Below are 14,344 nucleotides of genomic sequence, written 5' to 3'. Positions count from 1 at the left end.
GTGAACAATGTCATGGATAATATAAAAAACCCCTCACTATTCTTATGCAGCTATTAATGATAGGAGATAGCACAACCTGAATGATATATAATATCTTATTGCTGAAGTCCTGATTCATATATCAGAATATGCTAGACCCAAAGACCGGATCCAACTTTATGCAGTCATTCCAGGATTTAAAATGCTAACAATGTTTAGTGCTCAGCCTGCTAAGTCAGGATGATCAGTAATAATACTAAATCAAGATGACATGATGTAGGCTTTATCTTCATTAAAATTATTAGTGAAAATTTTCTGCATTTTTAGTTAGAGAATACAACCTGCAGTGGCTGTTCAGCAGTCACTCTCTGCCTACTTAATGTAGGCTGAAAACCTATGCTGATGAAAAAGCCACAGTCAAGATTCCTTATGTCAGAGCCCTGAGTGCACCAGCAGGACCTGCAATCTCTTACTCACCCCTCCCTCCGCTCGCCCAAGGATTTAGCTGCCTGTGTTCAAGGCCAGCTCTGACATGGTGAACCCATGTAACCACAGATCAGACTGCAGTGAAAAGAACTGTGTGAGGACGAGCTGTGAGAAGTCTCCTTGTGTGTGTAGGGTTCATTCCTGTTTTGCTTGAGAGCCACATTTCGGCTCATGTCAACAGCTTTTGTCCTTGCCCAAGCTATGCTGTAGATATGTGTGTGCCCAGCCTTGTACTTTGTTGACCCTGTCTCATTGACTTGGCCTCCTGGCTAGACCTCAGCCCCGTCTCATCACTATGGACTCATCTGGCAATCTCTGGACTGTTGGCTGACCCTGGTTCCTGTCACTGGACCTGCTCTGCCTGCCTTGCCCAGGTTCTGTGGGACTGAGCCCCTTGCTGGTGAGGACACTGCTCCTGCATGCCTTGCTCTCACCCTCAGCTGCTGGCTTATCCTGCCTTGTGGAGCAGCACAATATTAGTCCACCCTGACACCTTACTATGATGAAAATGGACAAGTATTTTTATATACATGTAAGGAAGTTCATGCATAAAATTTGGTTTGTAATTGACCACATAACATTGAAGAAAATGGAAGTATAAGAAATGATTTGGCTTAATATATGTGCATATACATTTTTATAATGGCCACAAAAGTAGATGTACCTTTGGCTCATTAGTTATTCTGGGGAGTCAGAATATATATAACATGTGGTCTTTATTGGAATTTACAAGTGGGCACTACCCACACTGCTAATCAGAACACAGCCACACTGTATAGCATCTACAGTAAAGCCATGACTTTAATGTAGACTTTATTTTAGTCCACTCTTCTCTTTATTTGTCAACTATGTTTGCAGAATGGTTTCCTAATACATTACAACAGACCCATTATATTAGTTTATCTGGAGTTTACTTAATTATTTTTAATGTGGTTAATTATTCTGTATCAAGAGATATGAAAAATAATCTGAGAAGGATGCGTGATTGTACCTCTTGAGCTCCTGTTCCATTTTCCGCTGATAGAGGGCACCCTCTCTTAAAATAGCTGCTGCATTTAATTTAACAGGTATATTGTCAATCTGTTAGGAAAGGGAATGTATATACTATAGTTAGTAACGTAAACCATAAAACAGAGTATAAAAACATTTCAATGGGTTAAATAAATCGACCTAAGACAGCATAAATTTTGCTTAAAGCATTCATCTCGCATTAATCTGACATTAACAATGAAATTGCATGCTGTTCATAAACCACTCAAGCTGCTTAAGAAATCGGCAAAGTCTCCCAAGTGGATTATAAATTTGTAATCACTCTTGAACCATGTCAAATCCCATAGAAGGTGTTCACTTCCTTTCATTTTTTCAGTACTCATATACATAGTGTGCATGAAAACATTCTAAAAGGAAAAAGATTCCATCTGGTTTGGAAAAGGAAATAAACTGCTTCCAACATAATTTGTGTGGCTAACTTGGAAAGAAGATAAGTTATCCCAAAACATTAAAGTAAAACATAAGCAGTACCTTTCACAGGAAGATTCTGAACGTGTTTTGTAAATAATATTTTAACTTTAAAATACTTCTAATTGGCATCACCAATCTCCATATCCATTTTCTAGACAGTAGAGGCAAATCACAGATTTCACTGACTTTCACTCTTCATGGTGTTACTTGGGTGAGATCCTGTGGCTGCTTTGCAGTTTTTCAGAGTATTGCCTTAGGACTAATTACCAGACAACCTCTAGACACTGAGAGGGGAAGGGAACAACCTCTCTGCCAGTTACAAATTTTCTTTATATATCAGCTTTGCAGGTGCATACATGAGCTAACTGGAAAATAAATGGGATGTTTCATAACTGATAATAATTATGTAGGTTGAGGWTAACAAACTTAACCTAGAAATTCGTAAGTACAGTTACTGTATTTTCCACACTGATGGCATATTTTGATAGAAAAAAATTCATTACCTGCCTATTTCTTAGCAAAATGATGATAACTCAAAAATTTCAGAGAGGAAACTAAAGAAACGTAAGTATTTCTTTCTGTTTGACTCAATACGCTTACTCTTCTCAGTGTCTAATGATCTTCTTTCCTCTTTGGTCCATTTCTCAACCCTTCCCAATGTCTTCTGCACTATGTGAACATTCCATCTCCAGCCTGTATTTTATACACTAGACTGGCATTAGAGTGGAAGTTTTCTCTGACATATGTAGAAATTTTGCTATTTTTAGCAATTTCATGCTCTGCATTTCCTAACTATAATTTGGATAGAGAATTGAACTGAGACTGATTATGGAAATCATTTTAACTTCAATTTCCCAGTTTATTAAACAGAAATATGACTGAAGCCCATACAGTCAAAATAATTAGGACTCCCAAAATATATGCAGACAGGTATAAATAAAATAACTGAGTAAATTCTTCAATTTCATGTGATATCAGTGAATATTTAAACTGTACTCTTTCCCTTTCTGCCGTGTGATACCTTCCCCTTTTTCAAGCTAGGGAAATGGAAACAATCTGGCAAACTGGGAACYGTTGTAATTCTTGTGGAAAAAACTGTATTCACTATTTCCACCTATAGAACACATGACAGCTCACCAAAAACAATAAATATGTAGAGAGTAAGGCGTCACATGAGCAAGAACCAGAATGAACCAGAGTAATGAGGCATTTGTACTGTCTTATGCTTGCAGTGAAAAAGGATGAATAAAGATTTTGTAACAGCGCTAAGAAATAATCTTTGGCTGCACATAACAGATGTGCCTGACTGAAATGAAAAAATGTGTGTATTATACTGTGGGTATTTTAATAAAGAGGGAAATGAAAATACTAGTTGGTTAAAACATTATATAATTTCATTATTTTGAGGAAGGATTATAACCTCATTTATACATCTTGGATAAACCTTTCTCTTAGGTCTGTTAACTTGCCTGCTCAGAGACAGAGTTGCTCAGGAGGGAAGTCAACAGGAATAGAAAGTATTTTAAAACTCCATAACAGTATGCCTGTCTCAGCTTGTTACAGCAGCTTTTTGAATATCACCTAGACAGCCTTTAAGACAAATATGTTTAGACGAGATAAAACTGATTGTGCTCCTAGAGAAGATACTAGCAAGTGTTAAAAATGTCCCTGATCAATGCAATAAGATACTAGATCCATATTTTTCTTTATGCAGTTTAGGCAGATGGTTTGACTCTCACCAATCAGCAGTTAAGTTTCAGTATTTCAGATTATCAGAAAAGAAAGTGGAATATTCATAGACTTGAATCAAGTTCACATAATTATAGGCCATGTGTGTTTGGGTTAACTGTGTAAATGTTTCCCTTTTTTTTCTCCTTTGAGTGCGGAGGGAGCTGGGATCTCACTGCTTTCCAGTAATTTAAAAGCAACTGGACATACACATACATTTATAAAACAGCATTTTTTGGAGATGCTACTGGATTGTCAGGAAGTAGACTGCTTAAGTGATTAAAGATAACTCCAGTATGTGATCAATGTCAGATATGCTTCAGAAATTGTTGCTAGAGGCCCAGTATCCCAAGCAGGGAATAAGCCTCTTTAAACTGTGTATGAGCTATACCTAAACACACAGTTTTAAAGAGTACATAGATCAGCACACAAAGTGTTTGAGGGCACAATACAAGCACAGCTTCTGCATTGAATTATTCTGGTATGAACTTGATACAAATGAAAAGTGACAGATTGAATGATGTAAGACTGAAGATTATCTGTAGCACAGTAATTGCAGAAATACCAGTGTGAGTTTTCATGTGCTATATACCATTATGGGTGAGTAGTCAYTTCCATGTTCACAGTTCTCTGACCCTTGGAAATCATAGCAGAGAAGCAATCAGTATAGTGGATTTTATGATTTGAGTATGTGTCTAAAGGAAACAAGATAAACTTTCAGACTGTTTGTATATTGTATATCAGAAAGTCATTGGTTGGAATTGCTGCTATTAATTCTTTAGGATCTCAGTTTGAAACAGGGATTTACAGCTACAAGATTCTTCTGTCCCTATACTGAGTTCTTAAACCATGGGTTCACAAATTTTTTCCCTTGTGGACTATTCTCAACCCTCAACATTTTATGTAAAAACTCCTCTGTAACTGAAAACACTGTTAAGGCAGTATGATTACACTGTACAACAGCACACAACTTACCCTGGGCCCTCAGTGGCCTTATTTGCCCTGACCAGCCTCACTTGAGACCTCCACCCACCCCCTCTAGCCACAGGTCCAGGAGCCCCATTTAAGCTCAGATCTGGGCCTCAGTCCTTATCTAAGTAATGCTGGAGGTAGTTCTGCTCCTCATCACCTTTCCAGTTCTGTCTCCTGCTGTCCTGACTGGACTCCCAGCACGGACCTAGAATTATGCTGTAGCCCTGTCTCCTGACTGCACTTCCTGGGTAAGCTCACAGGTCACAGATCTCACTCATTACCTTGCTTTGTTGATAATCACTAGGCTGTCAACAGAAACTGTCACTATCACCAACCTTGTCCTGTTCAGATACTGGGGGCCTATGTCCTGCTCAGTGAGGCACTGCCTGTGCTTTGGTCACCCTTGACTCCTGGCTTGTCTTTCCTCATGGAGCAGTTGCACTCTTGCTGCTCCCTGACCATTTCCCTGTGCATTGTCATTGGCCCATAGGCCAAAATTTATGAACCACAGAGCAAATCCATCCAGTTCTCCTGGCCATAGAACCTCATGTAAAATTACAGATTCCAGCAGAGTTTGTATCAACACAGAATTAGCATGTGTGTTTTTCTCTCCAAAGTCTTCAAGTGTATCTGGCCTTAAATGTTACTCACCCTGCTTTGGATCTTTTGAGCCTGGAATGTTGGCTTACTCTTCATACTGTCAGGTGTATTCTGCAATTCAACCCCAAAATACATTATTTCATCTCAAAGATAGGTTTTCAAATACTCAGCAAAAAATGTTAGATCTTTACTGAAAACCATGTATTTTGACTATTCTTCTAGTGTAACAAAGCTGATCACAGGGGATATATTTTGCAATAGATATATTCTCAAAAACTTGTTGTGTACACCCAGCTCAGTGGGAATATTTAGTGTCAAATGACTACACAAAAGTAGGTCCAAATAAAAAGTTATTGCAAAGATTCTTTGATTACCATAGAATTATTGGCTAAAATAATGACAAAAAATGTAACAGTGATGTTTTGTTTGACTATGAAATACTACCTATAGAACATAAATAGATGTGGTTCTTAACTGAAATATAGATATTGGGAAGACAAAATAGGGTGTCAAAGAATACTTCATGAAATTAATTAATAATGATAGATTTCTACTAATGGTTAGTAACTTCATTCTGTGGTGTTAGCTATAGATACTGATGTGAAAGTATCTGGATATCATGGGGATGAACATGTTAGTATATTACATAATGTAAAAATAATAACACGGATGTGAAATGACAGCACTGCTATCATTTAGCACATAATTCCTCACCCTAGATAAATACAAAAATTTCAAGTACTTTGAGATATTTTTATATATCTCAGTCATTTTTCATCTTCATACCAGGGGATTTCTAGGTAATAAAGTATTTTGTAACATACCTTTCCCTTTTCAAGCTTCATAGTTGCACACCTAAACTGGTTAGCATTTGCTTTCAGAAGCAGATCCTAAAATTAAAGTCATTAGCTTAAAAAATATGGTACATTTGAATTCTCTACTACGAATTTTCCATCCGAAAAAGCCCTGCAGCCCCGACCAGTACATTAATTTGTTTCCAGTGAATGAAGTCTGGACGTAGTTTTGATATGAATTTTCATTCCTGATGAAAGACTTGCAGTAGACAAGATTTCTAAATAGTTCTACCTGGTGGTACCCTTTGCATAGGGCATCAGGCCCTCTGATAGGTCTGCCCACAGGAAACATGTTACTCATTTGGAATTTGAGTTAAAAGCCTCATAATTATCTATGGCACATCAGTACCATAGGCAGTACCTGTTTCCATATAGGTAACAAACAATGGCTTGTTTGTTTGTTTGTTTGTTGGGAGTGGTGGTGCATTAGAGGATGATCTGAGTACTGAGGATTGGCACATCCATAACAGTAACTCCACCTATCATTTTAAAGGGGGAAGCACAGGCAGCCAGTATGTGAATTACCACATTTCTGGTTTTTGGATATTTCTTTTTACTGTAAAGAGAAATCCTTAAGTGTGAAACAGAGTAGATTTTCCAATGGAATTCTGGACAGTAGCTGCCCACAACATCAGTGCTTCCATAGGCTTGCTAGAGCACGGCTTCCAATGTTCTCACTCCTTTTTACAGTTTTTCAGACAGGATACTTACAATGGCAGCTATTGCTTTTTCAAAAATGCTAAGAAACAAATGACATTTCTTACTGCATATTTCTTTCAGGACCCACCATTTCAGCTTGTTTAGCAAATAATCTAGAGAACTGACCTTTGTGAATGCTTTGGATGCCTTTATAACATTCCAGAGATGACAAAAACTGCTGTTATTGCAGCTATAATTTCTGTGGTGGTTTTGCTTTGTTCCCTTTATTCATGCATTTCCTTCACTGAAGAATGGGACTGGTAGTTAAGTGATTTTACAGTTGTCATAGATTTTTGACAATATAGGCACTGTGATATCTTACTTTCCTTTCCCCATGTTTGTGCGTACAAATAAGCACACAGACAAATAAGCAAGTGCTTTCTGCACAATGTGGAAATAATAAAAGGATAGAAAATAATGCAGTATTGTTTGATAATGAAGTACCAAGCATAGGCAATGAGATAGGCCACTAAAAAGAATGCAAAGTGTATCCCCCTAGAATCTATCAGGCATTAAAGCATTTACTACAGTTTGGGAACAGAATCCAACGCCCCTTTCACAAGGACGTGAGGAGAGTCCAGAAACGTGATAAATGGTCTTGTAGCCGCTAATGAAAGCTAGAGTAAGGCATTTGCAGAATGGAGGTGGGAGAGTGCAGATAAAAAGTCAAATAGCATGCGTTTTATCAAGCTTATACTGTGATTGGATTGGATATGGCAATGAGAGTGTGGGAAGGAGGAAAGAAGTGGGAACTGACATTTAATTAATTCCATTCCAAGGAGAGGACGACAACAGTCTGCTTTACCTATAATAGGAGCTAACTCATTGAACAGGATTCGTATCAAAGTTGGGATCAATTCAAATATGTTTCTTTGTGTGAGAGCATTTCTAGGCCCTCCCTTCTCCTGCTCTTTTAACATACAGACCATGTATTCTTCTTCTTTACACACCATGATGACTTCTCACTCTCAGTCTGCTAAGAGAAAGAGTCTGCAAGAAGTCAAGAGTCTGCTGATATTTCAATAGTGGGTGATGGCATGTGGTTATTTATCAGTTAGTATAGAAAACAAACAAAAATATTGAACATATTTTGAATTTTGAAGCCTTAATTATTAAGTGAATGCCTTAAATATCCACATGTCCTGTGGGAGTAAAAGAGCCATCAAACAATTTCAAGCCTGTGAACAGAAGAAAGTAATCATGTTTCTCCCACCTTACATGGTTACTTGTAAAATTTCTCACACAGTACTTATACTGTGAATAAAAGGTGGACCTTGTCTCAAACAATTAATATTAAAATAAGAAAGATGGACAGAGGGTGATAGGACAGAACAGAGGATACCAACTCCATGACTCCAGAGAAAGAGGCATGAACTATTAGCTGCAAAAGCAAATTTGTTCCAGCTAGAGTTCTAAGACTTGTGAAAACTGGAACATATTACAAAACATAGAGTTTGGAAGAAAGAAAAGACTAGAACAAGAACATAATACACTTACTTCTGCTTTTCGGCGATTTTTTGTTTTGATTTCCTCTAACTGCTTTTTTTCCTTTGGGGATTTGTAGGTGCTTGGAGGAACCTGTATTAAAAGGCAATAAACTCCATAATATGTGATATAAAACATTCAAAGTGACTCATGCTTACGGGGAAAAACACATTCACCTTTACTGTAAAATAGCAAAGTTATTTTTTAAAATACTGATTCTTTTCTCTTAGTACCAGCACAGAAGACATGGACAGATTCCAGTCACCTGGGACTGCCCGAGCTTTTCAGGCCTATCCAATGTAATACAAACCCTGGGTAAGACACCAGAAAGAACGAAAAATCTGAAATGAGTACAAGAAAGGCTGAAGATAAAACCTATAGGTCCTATTGAGGGGAAAAGTCGTCAGAAGGGGGAAACGTTCTGTATGGCATCTCATAAACTTCAGTTTCATAGCACTGACAGCCAGATAGGGCAGCTGGATGAAGTTAAGCTGTGGAGCTCTTTGGCACGTGCGCATGTTATAGTAGCTACAAGTTTACAGATGCTCCAAAAGCTTAGGGAAGAGAAATCCTTTGAGGGTTATTAACATGCCTCGGAAGTTCACTGTAGCTCAGGAAGTCTCTGAGCTGAAATGGAGGCTAGGAAGGTAGCTGGATAAAGTAGCAAATAGGCTTGTCTTGTCCCTGTACTCCTCCTAGATACCATGTTCAGCCACTACTGGAGAAAGGCTATTGGGCAAAATTGGCCTTTTTTCTGGCCCACCATGGCTGCCCTTATATTCTTGTGAAGGGGGTATCACTGGAGATGTAGATTAAATATATGGGGGTAGATGACTGAGAAGGCCTCCTAGCATTATTCATAGATCTGTGAAAGCATTCACAGGTCAGAAAGTACTACAGATAAAACAGCCAGGAAAGAATTATAGCCTGGCTGTCTTATGGCCCAGCAGGGAGAAGGGGGAACAGGGAATGGTGTTGAGTTAGGCTGAGACTTCTGGGGGATTTCAGTATTTGCTGTTAAGCAAAAAACTCTATTTTGTGTTACACACAGCTCTTGTACTTGAGCAATAAATTTTGTCCAGAAGCAATGTCTGAAAAAAGACTGGATGTCTCTTCCCTGTGTGGGTGAGATAGTCTGCCAGTTTACAGGACATCTGCTTACATATTTATCTTGCTAAAAATGTGCTAGTTCAATTAGAAGTTACAGAGTTAATTCAAGAATTACTGGGAAAAATCTACAACCAGTATTGTACAGGAGGTCAGTTTAGGGAAAAGGGGATCCCATTTAGCTTTCTTGGGCTATATAAAGCGCTATGCTTTGAAATACTTATGTACCTGATACACCTTCCACTGCCTTTGCCCTTTGACATCATTATCTCCAGGCAAACAAATGCACAGAAAAAGCTAGCAATTAAATGCACTAGTGAGACTGCTCAAATATTTCTGTGAGTTTTTTAAGTGAAGTAGAACTGAAAGAATTTCCCAGCAGTACCTAAGAACTTTTATTATGCTTTTATGGATGGAGAAATTAGAGCCCAGAGGACCTGCAAAGTGTTGCACAAGCAATGAATATCAGTGTATTTCACTGTTCTTCCTAGTCATGTGCTTTACCTGCAAAACTGTACTCATCTGCCAGGGTAAGCTGAAAATCTCTCTCCTCAGAAACTGCTATGCTTATTCTGTGTAATTTAAGGAGGAGACTTTTCAGTCAGCTTTGTTTCAGAAATGATCCTAGCCTTGTAATTTAGCCCTCAGATACCATGGTGATAATAAGTACCAATCAGACAGACAGATAGACAATACAGCAATTACCCTTTATAATAATAAACCTCCTTACAGTTGCTGGATGGAAGAGGATGAAAAAATCACTATAAATAAATTGTAAATTCCAGCAGTAGAGAGATCAGAAAGGCCAAACTGTATCCACTTTATCCTAAYGGGAACAGAAAAGGGCTGGGAGCAAGATGTTTCATGCTTGCTTTTCCCCTCCAACCAGTGGTCAGGCTCACCTATGCTTTCCGAATTTCCTTATACTAGAAGTTTATTTAGGCAGGTACCACAAGAAGAACAAAATGGCATGACCTACTCACTGAGCTGACACCGTGCATGGATGTGGAAAGCAGCAGAACTATAGGCCTTTCTAATGCGACCTGAAACAAGTTGCTCCTGCAATGCATCCTCCTTCAGCTCTGCATAAGCTCCAGCCTTAACACAGACTAGTGCCTTAAAGGCATAAAGTAGTAAATATCCAGAGAATGACAAGTGATTTCTAAGAAATTCACTCAATTTTATTTAACGACCCCAAATAAGCGCGCAAGTAAAAATACCTTATATTAGATGAGTTGAGGCAATTTCACAATGCCCAGAGAATGTAAACTTCAAGAAGAGACGTGAGGGGGAAGATATTATGCAAACCGATGAATAATCACTTTGAACTTTGGTAGTGATCACTCTTCTATTTTTTTTTAATTTACTGTTGTAAGATAGACAAGGGCAGGCTAATGCAATGGTTAATGTAATAAGAGCTTCTATTTTTATACACAACAAGATCATAAAGTTAAAGCATTATCTATATACTTGCAAACAAAATTCTCTTTATTGGCCAATTCACCCATGAAATTATTTTAAACAAGGAAGCAACTCCACCCATGAAGCACAGCTAAAATAATAAGGAAAATATCTAAAGCATACACTAAATTTGGTTGAATGGAGTTACAATAACATATCTCAGTGGGGCTTTTAATTTTTTTAATTACATTATAGCTTTTTAGAAACTCTAAAAATAAAATAATTGCATAATCTTATTATTCTAGTACAGTGCTGATATTAAAGGGATGGATTTTAYTGCACTGTAGGTCAAGGCCAAGATATCCAAGGGAGTCAAAAGGTGTCCAAATCCATTTGCATGTTATCAGGTTTAAGCACCTGTGTCCCTTTGGTTCCTTTGCAAATTCCAAGCTAAAGTGTTTTTTTTTCTGTGAAGAATTGTATTTATGAGAGTGTGTGTGTCTGCTCATCCATATGCTTGTGTGCAAAGGACACTGAAGAGACTTTAGAATCTTTACACCAAGAGGTTTCATTATTAAATTTCTCGGTTAAATAACTTATTTCTTGGAAGGCAGTCTGAGATCAGTGGAAAGGTGTTTCTCCTTTTCACTTTGTCTCCCCCCTTTTTGATGAGTAAACCTTGATTATCCTGACCTTTCAGGTCTATGTGACTGCAAGGAACGCACACAGTCAGTGGAGGGTCCCAGCTCAATGTAGACCACTGAGTAAGACAACCATCCTGTCCTCTGCAATGACCCACTTCTCCAATCCTCTCCTGTGAAGGAAGCATGTGTTGAGTTTACAGGAGAGGAGTACTATCCCAGCTCCTGAACTCAAGGTATGGGATACCTCTCATCTTACTCTGCATTTTATCTCTACTGCAGAATATAATGTAACCCAGCAGGAAGAAACACTTGAAGTAACACTTCTATTAATCAAAATGAATGAATTTCACATAGGAATGCAATAGCTTATCAGTAGTCATTGCTCAAAATCCGAACACCTCCATATGAAATCACACAGTTGTTTCAAAGTGCATTAGTAACTATGCCTCTAGTAATTGTGACTGTGATATTCCATGATAATATGCTACATGACAAGTTCTTTCACAGATGAGTGAGGATCATAAGAAACAGATATCTCATAAAAGTGACAACGTCATGAGAAAATGGAAGAGAATATTCTACAGTAGATTATGGGATACAATCAGGAAGAGCCTTATTTCTGTGCATTCATCTCATTTACATACAATTCCCTACTATGCAGTAGCCAAAACTATGGCCTGCTCTCACTTTCCTACCTCTTTCTTGCCATCTGGGCTGTCTTTTCAGTCTCTGCCAAAAGTTCAGGATCTAAAATGGTGATGCTGGCAACAATATGGCAAATTAAAGTGAAGCTTAATTTGCTGAGATAGGTGCAGAAATGAGCACAACATATGTCAGTGCTATGCTAATGGTTTGAGATTCACACAAGCTTTTAAATTAGCAGTCTTGGCCAGAATGTAAACCACATTTAGTATAATCCTAACAACACAAAAGAACTTCAGTAAATGCATCTGCATTAAAGCAAATTTATTTTAAGAGGGGCTGCACAGCATAAAGGTACTAAAATGACAGCAATATGACTCATTCCTATACTGATTAAGTAGTTATTAAATGCAGTTTTTCAGAGCCTGGTATTAAACTGTTTCAATGTAAAATCCCATTAACTATATAACACGCTACCATTAAATTGCTCTGCTATCCTAACATATAAGTGGTTTCTACAAGCATTCAACACATGTATTATTTAAAACATGAAGTGCTAATAGAAGGTCACAGATAATGCCCAAAACTATGACTTCCAAGCTCACTTCCCACTGCTTTTAATTATAGATGATCTTGGATTCTTTATTAAGTTAGTCAGAGCAACTTGATCCCAAATCCTGTTTGCCTTATTCCAGTGACCTAACTTAAAAGCAATGATGTCCCTCCAGATTTATACCAGTGCAGCTGAATCAGAATCTTAAACAATTCATAAAATAAAAGCTTAGCATTTCAAAAATAAAGTCTAGTCTCAATGATATGTGAGCAATAAGTTTAAACTGAAAAACATTAATGTAGGAGATTCAACATTAATGTAAATAGCAAGTAATAAAATTCCACCCTCAAGGAGGAGCTGCAAACCTAGAGTCCACCTCATCTTCACCARAATTGCTTTGCCATTTATTTTAGTGAGAGCTCATCTATAAACAAATCAGTCTAAATTTATAAAAACTGACATTTGACTATTCTTTTCTGATTTGCCTCAGTGCATTATTCTTGTTGATCTGTCAAAGGCTGCAGATTTTCCACAATTATTTTGAAAGCAACTATTAACCACATACTATAACTTTGTGGCCAAGAACACAGAAAACTTAATATCTCACAAAGAATAAAAAGACTCACAGGCTGACTTTTTTCCAGTACTGGTATTGGCAGAGGTATAGGAATGGCACGAGGTTTAGGTACAGTCAAATTAAATTCCTTTGGCTGAGTGACCGTCGAAGTCTTGACAATGGTAGTACAATTACTTAATTTATCTGCGAACTGTTCAATCACTTGTTGCATTTTTGGCTGCCATCTGCAAATAAAAAAAGGCTTTTCAATTTTATTTCATTTTTGTTTTTGTACAAGCTTACAATGCAGTATCTGAGTTTGGCATTGGTGTAAATACTATAATGCTTTCAGCCATTCTGTTGATTCCCTTTTAACAAAATTGACCCGTGAATTTATACCAATGATTTAGTTGCATTGTATTTCTCAAATTAAGGTATACTTCACTTTTTGATAGATGCTAGTCTACTTTATTCAGACTACTGGAGGTGAAATAGCCATAGGTTTTGCTAAATAAGCAACTATGTTGCCAGTTCATTTTGCAGCAGGACAAGACTGTAAATCAGAGAAGCACTTGTCAGAAGCAAAGTACATACAGACAAAAAGACTAAAGACAAACACTGGTCTAAGTGTTATCATTCTTGCTGTCTGACAGAGCAGACATACATTAATCTCACAGCACATGCAATTCTAATAAAAAACTAGAAAGATGTAAGGAATTTGATAGAATTAATGAATGAATCCCCAAAACAGAATTTGGTGACTGTGGGGCAGTTGAGATGATTTCTGTTTCTTTTTTTGGATTTTGGCTTGTATGAATGTTGGAACTTCTTACCAAGAATGACAGGAAGGTGTAGAGTCTCAGGATAACACATAAGTAAGTTATCACAGGGCTAACTATGGTATCAGCTTCATGTCAGTTATTCCTCCTCCATATGTGTCCTTCCCTTAAGTATTATACATGCAAGGGAGTTTTCCCTGAATTAAAAAGCAGCTGACACTACAAATTTACAGTAACATGTTTGCGTCTGTTACCTTAGCTAGTACTGTCACTGTGGGATGAGGCTTAAAAGTAACTTCTGAAAGTAGCTTTGCTCTATTAAAATAAATGGGACTCTTAATATTAACTTTATTGATGTTAGAAAGAAGAATACAAAGATATATTTAAAAGAATTTGAG

The 14,344-nt window shown here is 37.5% G+C and overlaps 1 protein-coding gene across 2 annotated transcripts in view; it reads right to left on the bottom strand.

Annotated features, from left to right (window-relative positions):
• The window catches only part of CFAP99 (cilia and flagella associated protein 99), a 60,183-nt gene that overhangs the window by 18,055 nt on the left and 27,784 nt on the right, over window positions 1-14,344 (bottom strand). Inside the window, exons 6-10 of one of the 2 annotated variants that reach the window (XM_026064690.1) lie at window positions 13,238-13,412; window positions 8,277-8,357; window positions 6,051-6,116; window positions 5,278-5,337; window positions 1,457-1,545 (exon numbers count right to left, since the gene is read on the bottom strand). In XM_026064690.1, the coding sequence (XP_025920475.1) occupies window positions 1,457-1,545; window positions 5,278-5,337; window positions 6,051-6,116; window positions 8,277-8,357; window positions 13,238-13,412 (471 nt within the window). The remainder of the gene's footprint in view (window positions 1-1,456; window positions 1,546-5,277; window positions 5,338-6,050; window positions 6,117-8,276; window positions 8,358-13,237; window positions 13,413-14,344) is intronic. The other variant, XM_026064692.1, reaches the window with a different exon arrangement.

This window comes from Apteryx rowi, unplaced genomic scaffold (genome assembly GCF_003343035.1).
Source record: "Apteryx rowi isolate R43461 unplaced genomic scaffold, aptRow1 scaffold_22, whole genome shotgun sequence".
NCBI classification, from domain to species: Eukaryota; Metazoa; Chordata; class Aves; order Apterygiformes; family Apterygidae; genus Apteryx; species Apteryx rowi.
The sequence above is the reverse complement of the archived record's forward strand: the minus strand, read 5'-3'. Positions and strand labels throughout refer to the sequence as shown.